This window comes from Dama dama, chromosome 8 (assembly GCF_033118175.1).
Source record: "Dama dama isolate Ldn47 chromosome 8, ASM3311817v1, whole genome shotgun sequence".
Taxonomy (NCBI): Eukaryota; Metazoa; Chordata; class Mammalia; order Artiodactyla; family Cervidae; genus Dama; species Dama dama.
The window spans coordinates 37,385,705-37,405,027 of NC_083688.1; the positions used below are offsets into that span (position 1 = coordinate 37,385,705).

The 19,323-nt window shown below is 40.9% G+C and overlaps 1 protein-coding gene across 1 annotated transcript; it reads right to left on the minus strand.

Moving 5' to 3' along the window:
* Window positions 1–8: 8 nt before the first annotated feature.
* LOC133060451 (gamma-crystallin F) lies at window positions 9–2,441 on the minus strand. Its single transcript, XM_061147931.1, has 3 exons — window positions 2,344–2,441; window positions 2,022–2,264; window positions 9–299 (listed from the first exon to the last, which is right to left on the minus strand). The coding sequence occupies exons 1-3, from the start codon at window positions 2,350–2,352 to the stop codon at window positions 27–29; spliced, it is 525 nt and encodes a 174-aa protein (XP_061003914.1). The 5' UTR covers window positions 2,353–2,441; the 3' UTR covers window positions 9–26.
* Window positions 2,442–19,323: the final 16,882 nt, after the last annotated feature.

Below are 19,323 nucleotides of genomic sequence, written 5' to 3' on the forward strand. Positions count from 1 at the left end.
GGAGAAAAGGGTAGAGTAAAAATATTTCAATAGAAATCCACGGCCCTCCTCAAGGAGCCCACTCTGGCATTTGTAGCCCCCCAGTCGTGGTAGCGCCTGTAATCCCCCGGCCGCAGCAGGTACTGCCGCCCCCGGTAATTGGTCATCTCGTAGAGGACCCACCAGCCCTCCAGCACACTGAAGGAGTGGATCTCACTGAAGTGGAAGCGGTCGTGGAGTGAGGAGCAGTCCTCTGTGATCTCCACCATCTGGCCTCGGTAGTCCTCTCGCTCATAGATCCTCAGCCGGTGGGAACCAGTCTGTGGGTTGAGCAGTCAGCACATGGGAGAAGTCAGAGAAGCTAGTCCTTAGCCACTAATCACTCACACCCCTGGGGGAATGGGCATTTACAAAATCTTTTTTACATCAGAGATGACAAGTTTAAAAGACAGGCAACACCAGGGCCACTGTGTGCAACTGGGTAGACAACACACTGCAGAACTGAAGGGGGTGCTATTCACATAGATCAAGATACGCATGGTTTTCCCTAGAGTTTTCCAGGGCCACAACCTACATGAACTATATTTAGTACATACTTAGTACCACTCTTAATTAACAATTTTATATATAATGTTTTGTTCTTTCCTTGATAGATTTCTGGTGGTCTGGAGTCCCCTTGGAGGATATAAAATAATTAGATGTTAAAATAAAAAGCAAATATATCCCTCGCAAAAGGCATTATTTTGGGTCTCAGTAGCATTAGAAGAGGTTGGGGAGAGGGGAAGCAGGATTGCTTTCCCCAGAGTAAGTAAGGCACAGAATGGTGATCATTCAGCCCAGACACCTAATTCCTGCCTCTCTGCTATGAGTCTTGCTATTCTGAAGTCCTGAAAAGCAAGAGCCATTGTTAACGGTTAAGTTTCATTTCTCAGTTCTAACATGTGATCTGTCAAAATAATTTTAGGTTATTAATAAAAATAGAAGCTCAAACTCATGAGAGGCCTGCCTAGATGGATAGATTATAGACCTTTAGGAAAATGGAAGGGAGGCTGTTAGTCCTGGGTGAATCCTGTCTGTCTCTTCTGAGCACTTGGCTTTTATCTGCTTGTTTCTTCCCGGCAGGTACATATTCAGTTTTCCTTCTTCCACCATCAAACCCTCCTTAGCAAAGGTTCTCATAAGCAGTTCATTCTGAGGCATAAAAACTGCTAATAAGGCATCTTCCATGGTTTGCAAAGGGTTCACATGTCCGTTACCTAATTTTGATCTTCACAACCGCCTGACACACGTGGGGCAACCATTCTGTCTTCTTTTATGAGAAACTAATGACTAGAACTTTCAGGCTGTAACCAGAAGAGTCAGGCCTGGAAGGTGGAAGCTGAGATTTCCAGGCTCCTAATGCCAGTCTGGGTCCTATCAAGGCATTAAACCCTCTGAGGGTCTTTCAAACTTAGCCAAAGTGGTACATTTTCCACAGGACTCGGTCACAGGCAAATTACAGCATCCCTAACTGTGGAATTCCAGGCTGCTCAGGCTTTATTTGGATAGCAATGACTTTGCAGGGGCTACTGGAATCACATTGCCGGTTAGTTGTTTTGCTGAGTCAAAAAGCAGGACTTGAGAGACCCTGGATGTTCAAAGTAGTCAGTATCTGTAGGAGGGGGTGGCTTGCCAGGTGACAGGCAATCTCCTTCCCACCTCATCACAGCTCTACGAATTAGCTGCCCTAGTAGCCCCATTTTACAGGTGAGGAAAGAAAGAAATAGCCCAGGGACTAGCCTAAGACCACCCGAGTGTGAGGAGTTCATCGCCTGTGGCATAGACACCCTGAACACTTTTCCCCAGTAGAGGTGAGTTTAATTTTAGCAAAGGAAAATAAAATCTCAGTTAAGAGCACTGCATTCTCAATTAAGAGATATTATAAAGGAAAAGAGAACCCGGTTAGAACCGGCAAAGGAAGGCCACCGTCCCACAGTCTGACCACGGCGCTGGGGCCTCGGTGTGACCCGAGCCCACGGCAGGCCCAGGGGGACCGGACTCACGTGGGGGATGAGGCGGCAGGAGCGGACCGAGTCGCTGAGGCCCATCCACTGCTGGTAGTCGGGGTAGTCGCCGCGCCGCAGGAAGTACTGCGGGCCCTGGAAGTTGGGCTGCTCGTAGATCATCCAGCAGCCGCTGTCCACGCGGATGGAGTTGCAGCGGCTGAAGTAGGGCTGCAGGTTGGGGTGGTCGCTGCTGCACTCATAGTGGCGGCCCTGGAAGCCCCGGTCCTCGTAGAAGGTGATCTGCAAGGAAGGGAAGGAGAGGCTCAGAGGCCTGGCCTCCAGCCGGGCTGCGGGCCCCTCCCGCCGGCGCGGGGCTCACCTTCCCCATGGCTGCTGGACGCGGGGATGGAGTTCAGGGCGGTGGGGCCGGCGCGCGGTCTATATAGCGGGAGGGCTGCTGCGTTGGCAGGAACAACACAAAAGGGGCCCCCGGGTGAGGAGGATTTCCTTTCTGTCTCTTTTCTATATAATGACGGCGGGGGTGGGGTGGGGGACTTACTGTATGTTTTCTCTTAGACTCTCCAGAGCTTTCGAACTGATGACCCGCGTAAAACTGTCATTGGAGCCTCTGGGGCCTTTAAATGAAGCCTATTCAGGAGATGGGGAGCGAGCAAAAGCGCTTAACCGGGCTAACACTTGTACTGAAATATTTTATTTATCTTTTAAATATTCTAAGTGATCTCTTTTTGAGGAACAACACGGGGTAGTGACCGGGTCAGAGGTCAGGGTGGGCCCCAGCGGGAGGCGTCTAGATGAGAGAGCTTTTCCTTGGTGCGAGGATGTGGGACACAGAGGCCCCTGCCTTCTGCCCAGGACGGTTGAAGGAGGATGGGATTTCCCCGAGAGAGCCTTCTTCCGTCCTCCCGGCTCAGGAGCGGATGCAGCAGACATTACACCGGGGGAAGGAAGGTGGTGGGCGCTGGACCCCAGGAAGCCCTGTTCATGCGCCTGGCTCGGCTCTGCTCCCTGGAGACGGAGTGGACCAGGGTCACCTCCAGACGCAGCCAGTGTCTCCCAGGAAGCTCCCAACTCTGGAGTTCATGAGGCAACTCATGGTGTTTATTAGTCACATAGTAGATTTCTGTTTAATATTTCTGCTAGCTAAGTGCTAAGCTTATTTGTATGGATCTAGCTGCTGTCAAATGCAAGTTAGCCTGAAAATATAACCAACTTTTAAATCCCACAATTTTGCACAGTTTCTGCCTTCTCTACCTTCCCCAACCCTGACCAAGCCGGAGTGGCTCTCTAGTTAAGTCTGATTCCATGGACTGGAGTCTTCCCTCCTCCCCCAACTCCTAGCAGCTTCTGGCACCCTCCTCTCTGTGAGCAGGCGTTCTCAATCTCAGCACTATTGTGACATTTTAGGCTGGAACATTGTTGGATGTTTAACAACATCCTGTCCTTAGCACCTGCTTCCTTCCTCTTCCAGTTATGACAACTGTGTTCAGATATTTCCCAAAGTCCCCATGGCAGGCAGAATCAGCCCCGTTAAAAACCACTGATTTCAAAGTGCTAGCCATGTGCCTGACATTCTTACAAGCAGTTATCCCCCTGCATTAATGGGATCATTTGCAGGCTGTGTTTGTGGAACCGCAGAAATTCCTCAGAGATGCTCTGAGGCCACTCAGAGAACAGGGAGGAGGGGAAAATGGGGTGTGCCTGTCCTATTCCCTACTTTAATGGGAGTGTTTTCACTTGTACCTATTTTATAGAAAACTTTATTTGAAAACACGGTTTGATCACTAGATGATGATAACTTTAAAAAGATAAATATTTGAAGACTACTGGTTTAAGGTATTGTGAATCTCATAATACCCTTTAAACTACAAATATTTGACCTACTAGCCACAGGACGTAGTGAAGTTGTTTTCCCCTTACAGCTCAGTGTAGATGAATTTCCCAGTACGACTTGCTAATTTCTCATGAAAAGATCCTGAGAGAACAAAACACGGGCCCGATAAATCCTGATGTGATAAATTCTGGAAACATTAGCTCATGGCACTGGGCCAAAAAGAAAAAGAATGAGGTGGGTATCACATGGAAAGTTCTGGACAACTGGGGATTAGTCTGTGAACAGTGGGCTGGGGAAAGGGGGCTGTGAAGAGCTGGCAAGGAGAATGCCCTAAAACTGGGCTTTGACAAATTCACAACCTGGTCTAGAAGCTGATTGCAGTTTGGGGCTCTGTTTTGAAGGTTTCTAAATGGTTGTCAGAAGATGAAATTGTTTCATTTGAATCTTAACTTAGTGATGGGTTGGTTTGCTTTTTAGATTGTGGAGGATTAGTTGGTTATTCATGTTGCTTTTTATTTATTTATTTATTTTTCTTTTTGAAGCAGTGATTTTATTTCTTTTGTACATATGCCTAAAAGTGAAATTGCTGCATCATATGATAGACAACCATAGTTAATATTTAAATTATATTTTTGAGGGTCCCCATGGTTTCCTAACTAATACAAGTTGATGCCCTCTAGTTTCAGTCTCCTGAAAAGTTATACTTACGAGGAAATCGACTCAGATTTTAAAGTTTGCAGGTTAGAAGGTTGAGGGTAATGGCAAAATTTTTCCTTCTAACCTGCAAACTTTAAAGCTGAGTCGATTTCCTCGTAAGTATAACTTTTCAGGAGACTGAAACTAGAGGGCATCAACTTATACTAGTAAGGAAATCATGGGGAAAGATTTTATTAATGTATGAACAGAAAAAAACAAGTAGTATAGAGGCATTGGGCATGGGGGTTAGCAATGATATAATCTGTACTTATCCTGCATATTCCAAATGTGCTACTCGGGCATTTAAGCTTTTTCTCTAAGCTCTTGGGGAAAAGCAACAACATCAACAACAGTCTTTCAGGAAACAATTCAGGATATAAAATGGGAAATTGAAGCACTGTCAAATAAAGCATGTAATACTAAGTATGTTGGCAAGAAAATGTGAAAAACTTGAATCACGAGGGTCTATCCTCTAATGGCTTATAGCAGGTTTTCCCAAAAGGATGTGGCAAATTTTCTCCCAACCAATTGTTTTATTATTTGAAACTTTGGATCAATGTTTATTTTCCCAAGGATGTGTATCAAATAATGAATTTCCTAGTAATTGTACTCTTTCCTGAAGTATTTTTAAGGCCTCTTGAGAATAAAATATTTAAAGCTAACAAATTATATTTTTACTCTAAAAATCATAGGCTGTATACCTTGAAACTTTGTAATTGAGTTTGTTTCAATAAGAAACAATTCTTATTGTTTCTTATTGAAAGACCAGTTCCCTAACACTGGTCACAGAAAGGTACCAAGGTTCTCAAGGGAGCTTGGTATATACATACAAAGCAGTATTAGCCTGAATATTAGTCAGTTGAGGCAAAGGCAACTCTTTCCATCACTAGTCTAGTGAAGTTGCTCAGTCGTGTCTGACTCTTCATGACCCCATGGCCTATACAGTCCATGGAATCCTCCAGGCCAGAATACTGGAGTGGGTAGCCTTTCCCTTCTCCACGGGATCTTTCCAACCCAGAGATCAAACCAGGGTCTCCTGCATTGCAGGTGGATTCTTTACCAACTGAGCTATCAGGGAACCCCAAATTTTCTTCTATCAAGGTCTTACAAGCTGTCTGCATATTTAATATGAGAATTCGTTGTTTTAATGTATTGATAGTATCCATGCTAAGAAGAGGAGATAACTTAGAGGCAATTCATGTTTGATCAATCTATGAGAGCAGTTGTGAAATGCAGACTGTACAAAATGTATAAAGTATCTCTCCTTTCATGTCAGCATACTAAGGTAGACACTAAAAATGAAGTAAAATTTTCAATTACATGGTAATAAGAAAAAGAGGAAGAAGTTTGCATCATATGCATCGTATGCATTTTAAGTTATTCAAATTCTAAATACATTCTGTGACAAAATATGTATTTACTGGAAAAGAATTCTACCTCAGAATAGCAGAGGAGAAAATAAACTTACATTTAAAGTATAAGATTATTCTTTCTGTTTTAAAATTGCTAAACTTTTCTCTGTGCTTTGCTTAGTTATTCAGTTGTGTCTGACTTTTTACGACCCCATGGACTGTAGCCTGCCAGGTTTCTCTGTCCATGGGGATTCTCCAGGCAAGAACACTGGAGTGGGTTGCCTTGCACGTCTCCAGGGGATCTTCCCAACCCAGGAATCAAATCCAGGTCTCCCACATTACAGGTAGATTCTTTACCGTCTGAGCCACCAGGAAGCCCTTCTTAAAGAATAATATATTTTAAATGTCTGATGTCAAATAATTTAATTAAACCAAGAAAAAAATATTAAAAATTACTCAGGAAGCAAGACTGGTGAATTTTTTTACCTGAAAAATTTTAGTCCTTGTCTTTATTTACTAAACAATCATCAATGGTAAAACTGGGAATTATAGCAGACTTTTTTTTTTTAAAAAGAGAAGTCTTCTTAAAATATTGTCCTAAACAAAATAAAAACATACACCAGTAAACATTGAAAAGAGATCTTGATTCATATTTCACTCATTTCTTTGTGCTGTTGTCATACATATCCTATATATAAAATATGAATGAGAAAAATCTAATCATAGCCTAGAGAAAATTTTTCTCAATTGTTTATTCCTTTTTGCTCTAAGAGCTTCTTATATGTCATTATTAAATAGTTATGTAATTCAACCTCAACAAAAGGAAGTCTACATTTTGTTCTAAGGAAAATGGAAAAATATAATTGGCCTCATTCTCAAAAAGTAGCAGAGATCTTTTTCATTTTTAAGAAAAAAAATTTTTTAAATTGCATGCTACAACAGAAAAGAATAATACTGAATTCTAAAATTAAACAAAGCTGCATACTAAAACACTACAATAGAATATGATAATATATTTTTAAACATTTGAGTTATATGTAATGATATATGATATGATTGAAAGAAATTTAGTATTTTAATTAGCTTTATGACAGTAAATAACTCAAGAAACCTCTCTGGTTTACTTCTTCTACAAAATGAAGGTGTTCAGTTTGGAAATACCAGAGGCTTTAGGAGATACCAAAGGCTTTATCTTTATCACATAAAATTCTATTCATCACTAAAAAAAGAGAAACAAGTGTCAACAAATACAAAAATAGCCAGACAGGTTTTATGGTCCTTTTTTAAAAAACTGAAAATTAGGATATGAGGAAATAGTATGTTGTACTTTCTGTTGTTCTTTCAAATTGTTATTTAGTTTTACAGACATATTAACTGTTCTTTGATGTGCAGATTACAAAGGAGAATTATTGCTCCATAGAGAAATCTTTTTCAGACCCCTATCATCTTAGTGTTGAGCCAATCAACTTACCTTATCTTAGAGGACAAGAACATAAAGCAGCAGCTAAAATAATTGAATAATTCTTCCCACAGTCCCACCCTAGTTAATATCTAATTTCTAAAATTCTTCTCAGTCTTCTTATTAAACTGCTTTCATCAGAGCAAAGTATACCTCATCTATCCAAACTTGAATTAAATCACCATGATTACAGAACCCTCCTCAAAAGAGGAATTAAACTTTATCATTTTACTACTATGATTCAGAAAGAAAAGTTTATTCTTATAGAAGTTCTTACTATTCTTTGCCAAATAACTGCCCTAGGTGTTTAGAATAATTATTGCACAAAATAGGTGGAGAGCCTACCCTTTTGAATTTTATTCTAGCCAATGTAGATGGATGCTAAAGGCAGACTAATTAAATTATAATTTTAGATGTGATAAGTCATGTGAAAGCTACAAAAGGTTTTTCCCACACTGGATGGTGGGATCATGAAGTAATATCAGCATATAGGAGTTCCTAGAATCATTTAACCTGCTCCTTTCTAGTAGTTTTTTTTTTGCATTTGTTTCAGCATTATGAAATACTTTTACTTTTTCCTTTTCATATAACTATTTAACTGTTTTCATATAACTAGTGTAACAATCAATCCTCTTTCCTTACTAATCTTATCCAATGAAAGAGAATGTTATGACTGTGTTTGTTCAATTTGTGTCCATTCACAAAACAGAGCTTTTGAAGTTTCCTTTACCCAGTCCTAAATTAATATTATTTACTGACAGGACTTACTATAAAAATGTGGAGAAGGAAATGGCAACCCACTCCAGTATTCTTGCCTGGGAAATCACATGGACAGAGGAACTAACAGGCTATACGGTCCTCGGGGTCATAGGAGTCGGACACGACTTAGTGTTTAAACCACCACTATAAAAATGAAAAAGGCAGTTATAGTAAATATGCAATAACTATTCTATACTTTTTTATAGTATCCAGTTCTTCATGGAAAGCATATTTTGTTTAATTTAGCTAAACTTATATCACTCTGTAAAGCATATTAATGTGTTAAGTAGAAAGGCTAAACATATACTCTGATGATTTTGGAATAACTCATGACTTTGGGATGCTAAGGAATCAAAGAGGTTTTTATTTCTAGCTCCTCTTTTGACTCTTTAAAAAGTAAACAAATTCATGAATTTTAAACATTACTATAAAAGTGATCCAACCAGTCCATCCTAAAGGAGACCAGTCCTGGGTGTTCATTGGAAGGACTGATGTTGAAGCTGAAACTCCAATACTTTGGCCACCTGATGTGAAGAGCTGACTCATTTGAAAAGTCCCTGATGCTGGGAAAGATTGAGGGCAGGAGGAGAAGGGGACAACGACAGAGGATGAGATGGTTGGATGGCATCACAGACTCAATGGACATGAGTTTGGGTGAACTCCGGGAGTTGGTAATGGACGGGGTGTGGTGCGGTTCATGGGGTCACAAAGAGTTGGACACGACTGAGCAACTGACCTGAACTGAACTAACTGATAAAAGCTATAGGAAATTCTTTAGTAGGTCAACAGCTAAATATGCTGGTTAATTTAAATGCGTTGTGAAACTGGAAGATACATCTATGGAGAGCTTATTATTTCCTTTGCAAGTGTACAAAATATCACAAAATAATCAGTCTAAAAAGTTTATGATGATGATTGGGAAAATCCAGAACAGTCAACTGATAGCACCAGAAAAACTCAATTAGACCCTTGCCAAAATCCTTCATGAAATATCTCCATTGGCTGGCCTATCAAACACCAAAAATTTTCTAGGAAAATGGAAAATATGGTGTAAATTATATAATTTTGGAAGAACTTTAACTATGGTTTGTGAAAAGAATGATGTTCATCTCCAGATAGATTTTATGTAATTTTCTCCTACTGTGGGATATCAAATCAATGTATACTTGTAATTCTTGTTTATTTTCTGAATTTCTGTTCTTCTGTTCTTTAGTTGCTCAGTTGTGTCTGACTCTTTGCAACCCCATGCACTGTAGCCCACCAGGCTCCTCTGTCCATGGGATTTCCCCGGCAAGAATGCTGGAGTGGGTTGCCATTTCCTTCTCCAGGGGATCTTCCAACCCAGGAATCGAACCCAGGGCTCCTACATTGGCAGGCAGATTCTTTATCACTGAGCCACCAGAAGAGCCCTAATCTCTTGTTGATTGTTAAGAGAGAGCAAGATTGAATAGTTGCTGGCTTGTGTCTGTTATAAGTGTGGTTGTGCCTATTACAGGGAAAGAGAGTTAATAACATTCATGGATATTTTAGAGAGCATTGATAAACTTAATTTGACTCTTCCTTGAGCTGTTCCTTGGAGGTAGTTCAATTAACATAGTAAAGAACTAATATCCTTTCAAAAATATAATTTTAAATTTAAATCTTTTAAATGTCAACCTGCCACACAATGACAGTTACTTATTGTTCCACTGTCTTTTCTCTCAGTATTAATTAATTATTTTAAAAATATATTTGTTCTGGGTGAAAACATTGTACAGATGTAATTTCTATATTGAAAATTAAAAAGTAGAGTTCATGGTTTTTATTTTTCTCCCAAATTATTCCTCCTTGTTAAGCTTAATTGAAAATAGAATAAGAATAAGGGAAAATCAAGTTATCTAAAAGACAGGGACAAAATACTATGAAGGTATCACCTGTAGTTTACCTTCAGGCTCTCTGCAGTTATGCACATAATTTCTGATTAGGGTAAGGTACTATTGAAATCAACTAGAAAACATTATGCTCATTCTTGATTTAGTTGTTTTCCTCAAAAAAACTGTAAAAAAATATTATTCATGTTAAGTTTGGAAAATATGTTTGCCATCTATGAAGGGCACATATTGAACAACTGAAGAAGCAAATTCTGTTTTGCTTCTCTTGACTTGTGCAAAATAGCTCAGACCTTTCAGATATCCTGTGGTTGTTGAGTCACTAAGTCGTGTCCGACTCTTTGTGACCCCATGCTCTGCAGTGCACCAGGCCACCCTGTCCCTCACTGCCTCCCAGAGTTTGCCCAAGTTCATGTCCCTTGAGTCGGTGATGCTGTTCAACCATCTCATCCTCCAACGCCCTCTTCTCCTTTGGCCTTCAGTCTTTCCCAGCATCAGGGGCTTTTCTGATGAGTTGGCTCTTCTCATCAGGTGTATCACATCAGATATCCTGACCCACCTAAAAAGGTGATCTCCCATGCTTTTGTATGGCCGCATAGCATGGCGACAGGGAGGAAAGAGGTCTTCGTGGGCAACCCAGTTCTTCAAGGCTGTGTGGATCCCCCAGGAGAGGTTCAAATTCACACCTGCTTTTGTAAATAAAGCTTTGTAAAAAGTGTTTTTGTGGCTAAAGTTTTTCAGGTGCTTTCATTTGTTTCCCTCTTGTCTGTGGCTGCTTTCATCCCATCATGGCAGCGTTTCAGAAGTGTCACAGAGATCACGTACTCAGCAAAGCCTAAAATATTTATCTAGCCCTTTAGAGAAAAAGTTTGCAGCCTCCTGACCTGGGGTGAGAGATTTCACTGTGTCTTGTTTGTTTGTTTTTGTTTTCCCTTGAAGCATGTGATACTGCTTCCTTTTTGTTGTTGTGGTTGTATAAAGGACATGTTCTTAGAAAAAATAGGATTCATGGTAATTTAGTGCAATTAAAAGGAAAAAAAAAAGGCATTGCTTTCCAGGGTGGTGGAACATGACCACATGAAAGCACCATTATTAATAACCTTAGTAGCTGTAATATTCTGGATAATTTTTTTTCACCTTTCTGAACCTCAACTACCTAATCTGTAAAATGATACTAACGGTAACTGCTTTGCAGAACTTTGGTGCAGATGAAATGAGATCATCTGTGAACAGGCTAGAACAGAGACTCATGAGGAATGGACACATATTAATCCCCCCTCATTGGTTTCAGATGCACTCAAAGCCCCCAGAATCCAAATCTCTTGACAAATTCTCATGTGTGTATATGTGTGAATTTCTAAATATTTGAAATTTCTAAGGCAACTGTGGTGACACAGAGATGAAGATACGTTCCTGCCACACAACTTTCAACCCCTGATAAGCTGGTGGCAGAAGGGGAGTACTAGCCTTTCTGGAAATGTCTGCTGGGGCGGGGGGGGAGTCGGGGATTGGAAGCAGGGTGGGGGAGGGGGAAGAAGTCATTTATTCAGGGCCCAACATGATTAATAAGATGAGTTTGAGATCATATGAGGGTAGATTCTTTGCTTTCTCTCTGCTTTCTGAAGATACTGGGTTTCCTGTATTATTTTTTTAAATTAAAGAATATATTTTGTATATACTATTGGCAAGTGATCACCACACTGTTTAATTAACATCTGTTACCATGCATTGTTAGGCTTCCTGGGTGGTGCAGTGGTAAAGAATCCACTTACCAATGCAGGGGATGTAGAAGACGTGGGTTCGATCCCTGGGTCAGGAAGATCCCCTGGAGAAGGAAATGGCAACCCACTCCAGTATTCTTGCCTGGGAAACCCCATGGAAAGAAGAGCCTTCTGGGCCACTGTCCATGGGGTTGCAAAGAGTCAGACACGACTGAGCACGTCCACACCATACATAGTTAGAATTCTTTTTTTCTCGTGAGTTGTGTGAGCCTGCAGAGCATGAGCTCTACCGTAAGAGTATACTAAGAACAAGAAACCAAGTTAGCCTGAAAAACCTAGCCAGCTGTCTCCATATACAACTGCTCTGGGCTAGTCTGGGAGGATGGGGATAAAATGAGTAGAAAATGGAAGTGACATTCCTACAAAATGCTAGAATAGAATATATAATAATAATCAAAGCATTTCAGCAGATAAAAATATCTGCAACATACACAAAACTGAGTACATTACTCAAATCTAAATTAAATATTAATGAAGAAACTGCAGATATAAAAAACTGGATAAAATTTTTAGCCTGAAACGTAAATGAACCAGATTTTCATTTTCATTTTGTTAATAGTTGTGTTCAGTTTTTAATAGTTGGGAAAGAGACATGAATCACAGGTAAATTTCTCCAGGAAGGAAATTTTCAACAGCTGTGTCTGGCTTCATTAATCCCCCCGGTGTTTCACAGAACTGCTAAGGATGAGCCCTTGCCCAGAAATGTGATTTAGATATTAGTACATCCAGGACGAAGCTGAAATCTCTGTCCAGGAACTAAAGCCGTAGAAAGTGTCCTGTTCTGAATTGGGTATTGTGCATGCATGCTAACTCACTTCATTCGTGTCTGACTCTTTGTGACAATGTGAACTGTAGCCCGACAGGCTCCTCCGTCCATGAGATTCTCCAGGCAATAATATTGGAGTGGGTCTCCATGCCCTCCTCCAGAGGAGCTTCCTGATCCAGGGATCAAACCCGAGTCTCTGTCTCCTGCATTGGCAGGAGGGTTCTTTACCACTAGGGCTGCCTGGGAATCCTGAGTTGGGCATTATCCTTTGGCAAAAATTGATTGGACCAAATTTACCAAAGAACCATCAAACTGGTGAAGCAATGACCTGAAGGGATTGGAAATTTCTAGGGTGCAGAAACAGACAGTAATACAGGGACATCAAAATGTATTAAGAAATGTTACTTTAGGCACATTCCCAAGTATAGAACTGACAGTATGAGTAGAAATAGGAAGTGATGTGAGCTCACAGTAAGACTTAACAAGGCTGCCTTGATCTGGTGTGGCATGCTTTATCAGAGACTGAGTTCTTTTTCAGTCAGTCAGTCAGTTCAGTCACTCAGTTGTGTCCAACTCTTTGCGACCCCATGGACTGCAGCATGCCAGGCTTTCCTGTCCATCACAACTTCCAGAGCTTGCTCAGACTCACGTCCATTGAGTCGGTAATGCTATCCAACCATCTCATCTTCTGTCATTCCCTTCTCCTCCTGCCTTCAATCCTTCCCAGCATCAGGGTCTTTTCTAATCAGTGAGTTCTTCGCATCAGATGGCCAAAGTATTGGAGTTTCAGCTTCAGCATCAGTCCTTTTTCAGTAAAGATAAATAAACATGCCACATTTTAACTACCAACATGAAATGACAGATGAGGTTTAAGTGTCTGATGAATGGTTAGGCTACATGACCTTTAAGAACTCTTTCTACTCTGAGATGCTAGGCTCCCAAAGTAGTTAATTAGCCCAGGAGAACGTTTGGACTTCTCTGTGCTGGTTCCACAGAAAGGGGAGAAATTAATCCCTAAAGATATCTAAGTCCTGAAATCTACACAGACACAAGCTTATAGTGAACAATTGTAACCAAGCAAAGGAACTAAAGATCCCCTGGAGAAGGAAATGGCAACCCACTCCAGTATTCTTGCCTGGGAAATCTAATGGACTGAGGAGCCTGGTGGGCTACAGTGCATGGGGTCGCAAAGAGTCGGGTACGACGGAGCAACTTCACTTTCACTTTCAAAGGAACTAAGGCAGCTCTATTGTGTACAGAATTTGGAGTAACTCATTTCATAGAATAAGGTTCTCTGTGTGCAGAATACTCAGAATTAAAAAGCAGGAGTGAGGGGTAGAAATTTAGGAGATTAAGAGATTAACAAGAGAGTCATGACTCTTTGAGAGTCATGAGAGTCTCTTTGCTCAGCAAAAAGAATAATATTAATATCATGATTCCGGGGCCAGATATCAGGGATTCCAGGCTTCCCTGATAGCACAGTTGGTAAATAATCCTCCTGCAATGCAGGAGACCCCGGTTTAATTTCTGGATTGGGAAGATCCACTGGTGAAGGGATAGGCTACCCACTCTAGTATTCTTGGTCTTCCTTTGTGGCTTAACTGGTAAAGAATCCACCTGCAATGCCGGAGACCTGGGTTCAATCCCTGGGTTGGGAAGATCCCCTGGAGAAGGGAATGGCTACCCACTCCAGTATTCTGGCCTGGAGAATTCCATGGACTGTATAGTCCATGGGGTAGCAAAGAGTCGGACACAACTGAGCAACTTTCACTTGGGGCCAGAAGGTGACCTTGGCGACTCTGAAGCCTCAGAAAGGTTTTTTTCTTCTCCAGTTAACAGCCTCTATCCCATTTCCCCCATATTTGCAAAATTCAAAGAAGATTTTGTTCACCAAAACATATGTATGGGCTAAAAATTGAGATTATTTTTGAGATTTTTCTAACTGCAAAACTCATCATATATATATATAACATCATCATCATCATATATATATATATATATATATGTATATATATATAACATCATCAAAGTAGAATTATTTTTGTGTGTTTGAGTCTGTGTCTATGTGTGTATGTCCCTTCTTAGTGTTGTGTCCCTAAGCACTCATGGTTCCCTGAAGCTTTGTGGGAGAAAGGAACAGTACTAATTATTTGACAATAACTTCTTAAAAAATATTCTGTGCATCAGTGTACTTTTCCTGATTTATGTAAAAGCAAAGCTTATCTCAGCATAAGGGATGAAAATTCAGGTCTACAGAGGTCAAGCGTGAATCATCAGTACAAGAAGGGGCCAGCTGCTTGCACTACAAAGCACTTGCCCAGTGACCTTGCCTGTCAAGCTGAGTACAGTTCTTTAGGACCAAACAAAACACCTCAGAAGGCTGGTTGACCCAAGGGTCATTGGTTTGCAACAAAAAGGTTTCTGATGTGTAGTTCTTAGAAATAAAATGAGGAACTGCCTAGCAAGAAAAATGGGCTAAAGCTCATAAAGGTGGATGATTAGCAAAAACTCCTCAACAAAAAGACTGAGAGGGACTCTGCTGGGTAGTCCAGGGTTACGACTTGGCCTTCCAGCACAGAGGGTGCAGGTTTGATCCCTGATCTGGATGCTAAGATTCTACATGTTTCGTGGCCAAGAAAAAAAGCATAAAACAGAAGCAATAGTGTAATAAATTCAATAAAGACTTTAAAAATGGTCCACATCAAGAAAAAGTCTTTTTAAAGATGGCTGAGACTTAAGAGGCTAGATAAGTTAGTGTTGGTTTTTCCTATTAATTGTTCCACTATTCTTGCTCAGGTGCTCTGGACTGTAGGGTGATGGTCTTGAAGTGTTAGAGTCAAAGAGATAGGGTGATTGGTAGAAGGAAGAGCTCTCACGCGTGAGGTTCTCACTTTTACAGATGCTACTGGAACCCAAAAGGTCTAAGTGACACGTGCCAGTGAGTTTACAGCAGGGTCAGGTCTAGAACCCAGTTACCATGTGTCTCAGAGTAGCTTAGTATTTGATAGTACAGACTGGAATATAAATTTGCTTTTCTTTTAGTTTCTATAAAGACTCTCACTTTAGGTGAGTGAGTGTCTATGATAATCATTCACTGGCTTGGGTCTTCTTTTTGGTCACCTTCATAATTCCTGGCCAGTTATTTGGAATTAGAACTTTGTTAGGTCTATTGATAACAAGACCAAGACAGATAAGAACAAGGTGGCTCTTTTGGTGAACACCAAAAAACAGATAGCTGCCCTTTTGTTTTCTTAATTGCTTTGGATGCATTGGAGAAGTATTACAGGTATTTCACCCAGGTACAGGAGATGGCTGGCAATGTCTTCAAACATGTCTGTTGTCTTTTCAGTTCAGTTCAGTCACTCAGTCATGTCTGATTCTTTTGACCCCATGAACTGCAGCATTCCAGGTTCCCCTGTCCATCACAAGCACCAAGAACTTGTTCAAATTCATGTCCATTGAGTCAGTGATGCCATCCAACCATCTCATCCTCTGTCGTCCCCTTCTCCTCCTGCCTTTAATCTTTCCTAGCATCAGGATCTTTTATAATCAGTCAGTTCTTCGCATCAGGTGGCCAAAATACTGTAGTTTCAGCTTCAGCATCAGTCCTTCCAATTAATATCCAAGACCGATTTCATTTAGGATGGACTGGTTTTATCTTCTTGTAGTCCAAGGGACTCTCAAGAGTCTTCTCCAACACCACAGTTCAAAAGCACCAATTATTTAGCCCTCAGCTTTCTTTATAGTCCAACTCTTACATCATACATGACTACTGGAAAAACCATACCTTTGACTTGATGGACCATTTTCGGCAAGGTAATTTCTCTGCTTTTTAACATGCTGTCTTGGTTGGTCATAGCTTTTCATCCAAGGAGCAAGCGTCTTTTAATGTCATGGCTGCAGTCACCATCTGCAATGATTTTTGAGCCCCCCAAAATAAAGTCTGTCACCATTGCCATTGTTTCCCCATCTATTTGCCAGGAAGTGAGGAGACACAGATGCCATATTCTTAGTATCTTGAATGTTGAGTTTTAAGCCAACTGTTTCACTCTCCTCTTTCACTTTCATCAAGAGGCTCTTTAGTTCTTCTTCACTTTCTGCCATAAGGGTGGTGTCATCTGCATATCTCAGGTTATTGATATTTCTCCGTGCAATCTTGATTCCAGCTTGTGCTTCATCGAACCTGGGATTTTGCATGATGTACTCGGCATATAAGTTAAATAAGCAGGGTGACAATATACAGCCTTGACTGTACTCCTTTCCCAATTTGGCACCAGTCTGTTGTTCCATGTCCAGTTCTAACTGTTGCTTCTTGATCTGCATACAGATTTCTCAGGAGGCAGGTAAGGTGGTCTGGTATTCCCATGTTTACAAGAATTTTCCATAGTTTTTTGTGATCCACACAGTCAAAGACTTTGGTGTAGTCAATAAAACAGAAGTAGATTATTTTCTGGAACTTTCTTCATTTTTTGATGATCCAATGGATGTTGGCAATTTGATCTCTGTTCCTCTGCCTTTTCTAAATCTGGCTTGAACACCTGGAAGTTCACCATTCATGTACTGTTGAAGCTTGGCTTGGAGAATTTTGAGCATTGTTTTGCTGGCGTGTGAGATGAGTGCAATTGTGCGGTAGTTTGAGCATTCTTTGGCATTGCCTTTCTTGGGGATTGGTATGAAAACTGACCTTTTCCAGTCCTTGGCCACTGCTGAGTTTTCCATATTTGCTGGCATATTGAGTGCAACACTTTCACAGCATCACCTTTTAGGATTTGGAATAACTCAACTGGAATCCCACCACCTCCACTAGCTTTGTTCGTAGTGATGCTTCCTAAGGCCGACCTGAACTTGTGTTCCAGGATGTCTGGTTCTAGGTGAGTGATCACACCATCATGATTATCTGGATCATGGAGATCTTTGTTGTACAGTTTTTCTGTGTATTCATGCCACCTCATCTTAATATCTTCTGCTTCTGTTAGGTCCATACCATTTCTGTCCTTTATTGTGCTCATCTTTTCATGAAATGTTCCTTTGGTATCTCTAATTTTCTTGAAGAGATCTCTACACTTTCCCATTCTATTGTTTCCCTCTATTTCTTTGCACTGATCATTGAGGAAGGCTTTCTTATCTCTGCTTGCTATTCTTTGGAACTCTGCATTCAAATGGGTGTATCTTTCCTTTTCTCCTTTGCCTTTAGCTTCTCTTCTTTTCTCAGCTATTTGTAAGGCCTCCTCAGGCAATCATTTTGCCCCTCTGTATTTCTTTTTCCTGGGGATGATCTTGATCCCTGCCTCCTTTGCAAGGTCATGGACCTCCATCCATGGTTCTTCAGGCACTCTGTCTATCAGATCTAATCCTTAGAATCTATTTGTCACTTCCACTATATAATCTTAAGGGATGTGATTTAAGTCATACCTGAATGGTCTAGTGGTTTTCCTTACTTCCTTCAATTTAAGTCTGAATTTGTCAATAAGAAGTTCATGATCTGAGCCAGTCAGCTCCTGGCCTTTTTTCTGACTATATAGAGCTTCTCCATCTTTGACTGCAAAGAATATATTCGATCTGATTTCAGTATCTTCCATCTGGTGATGTCCATGTGTAGAGTCTTCTCTTGTGTTGTTGGAAGCAGGTGCTTGCTATGACCAGTACATTCTCTTAGCAAAACTCTGCTAGCCTTTGCCCTACTTCATTTTGTACTACAAGCCAAACTTGCCTGTTGCTCCAGGTGTTTCTTGACTTCCTATTTTTGCATTCCCTTCCCCTGTGATGAAAAGGACATTTTTTTGGGTGTTCATTATAGAAGGTCTTGTAGGTCTTCATAGAATCGTTCAGCTTCAGCTTCTTCAGGATTACTGGTTGGGGCATAGACTTGGATTGCTGTGATATTGAATGGCTTGTCTTGGAAATGAACAGAGATCATTCTGTTATTTTTTAGATTGCATCCAAGTACTGCATTTCAGACTCTTTTGTTGACTATGAGGGCTATTCCATTTCTTCTAAGAGATTCTTGCCCACAGTATTAGATATAATGATCATCTGAATTAATTCCCCCATTCAAGTCCATTTTCATTCAGTTATTCCTAAAATGTCGATGTTCCCTCTTTCCACCTCCTGTTTGACTACTTCCAATTTACCTTGATTCATCGACCTAACATTCCAGGTGCCTATGCAATATTGTTCTTTATAGCATCAGACTCTACTTTCATCACCAGTATCATCCACAACTGGGCTTTGTTTTCACTTTGGCTCCATCTCTTCATTCTTTCTGGAGTTATTTCTCCACTCTTCTCCAATAGCATGTTTGACACCTACTGAGCTGGCAAGTTCATCTTTCAGTGTCCTATCTTTATGCCATTTCATACTGTTCATGGGGTTCTCAAGGCGAGGATAGTGATGTGGTTTGCCATTCCTTTCTCCAGTGGATCATGTTTTTGTCAGAACCCTCCTCCATGACCTGTCTGTCTTGAGTGACCCTACATGGCATGGCTCATAGTTTCACTAAGTTTGACAAGGCTGTGGTCCATGTGATGAGTTTGATTAGTTTTCTGTGATTGTGATTTTCAGTCTGTCTTCCCTCTGACAGATAAGAATAAGAGGTTTATGGAAGCTTCCTGATAACAGAGACTGACTGGGTCTTGTTCTGATGGGCAGGGCCTTGCTCAGTAAATCTTTAATCCAATTTTCTGTTGATGGGTGGGGCTGTGTTCCTTCCCTGTTGTTTGACCTGAGACCAAACTATGGTGGAGGTAAAGAACATAATAGCGACCTCCTTCAAAAGGTCTTGTGCACACATTGGTACACTCAGTGCCCCCAGCCCTGCAGCAGGCCA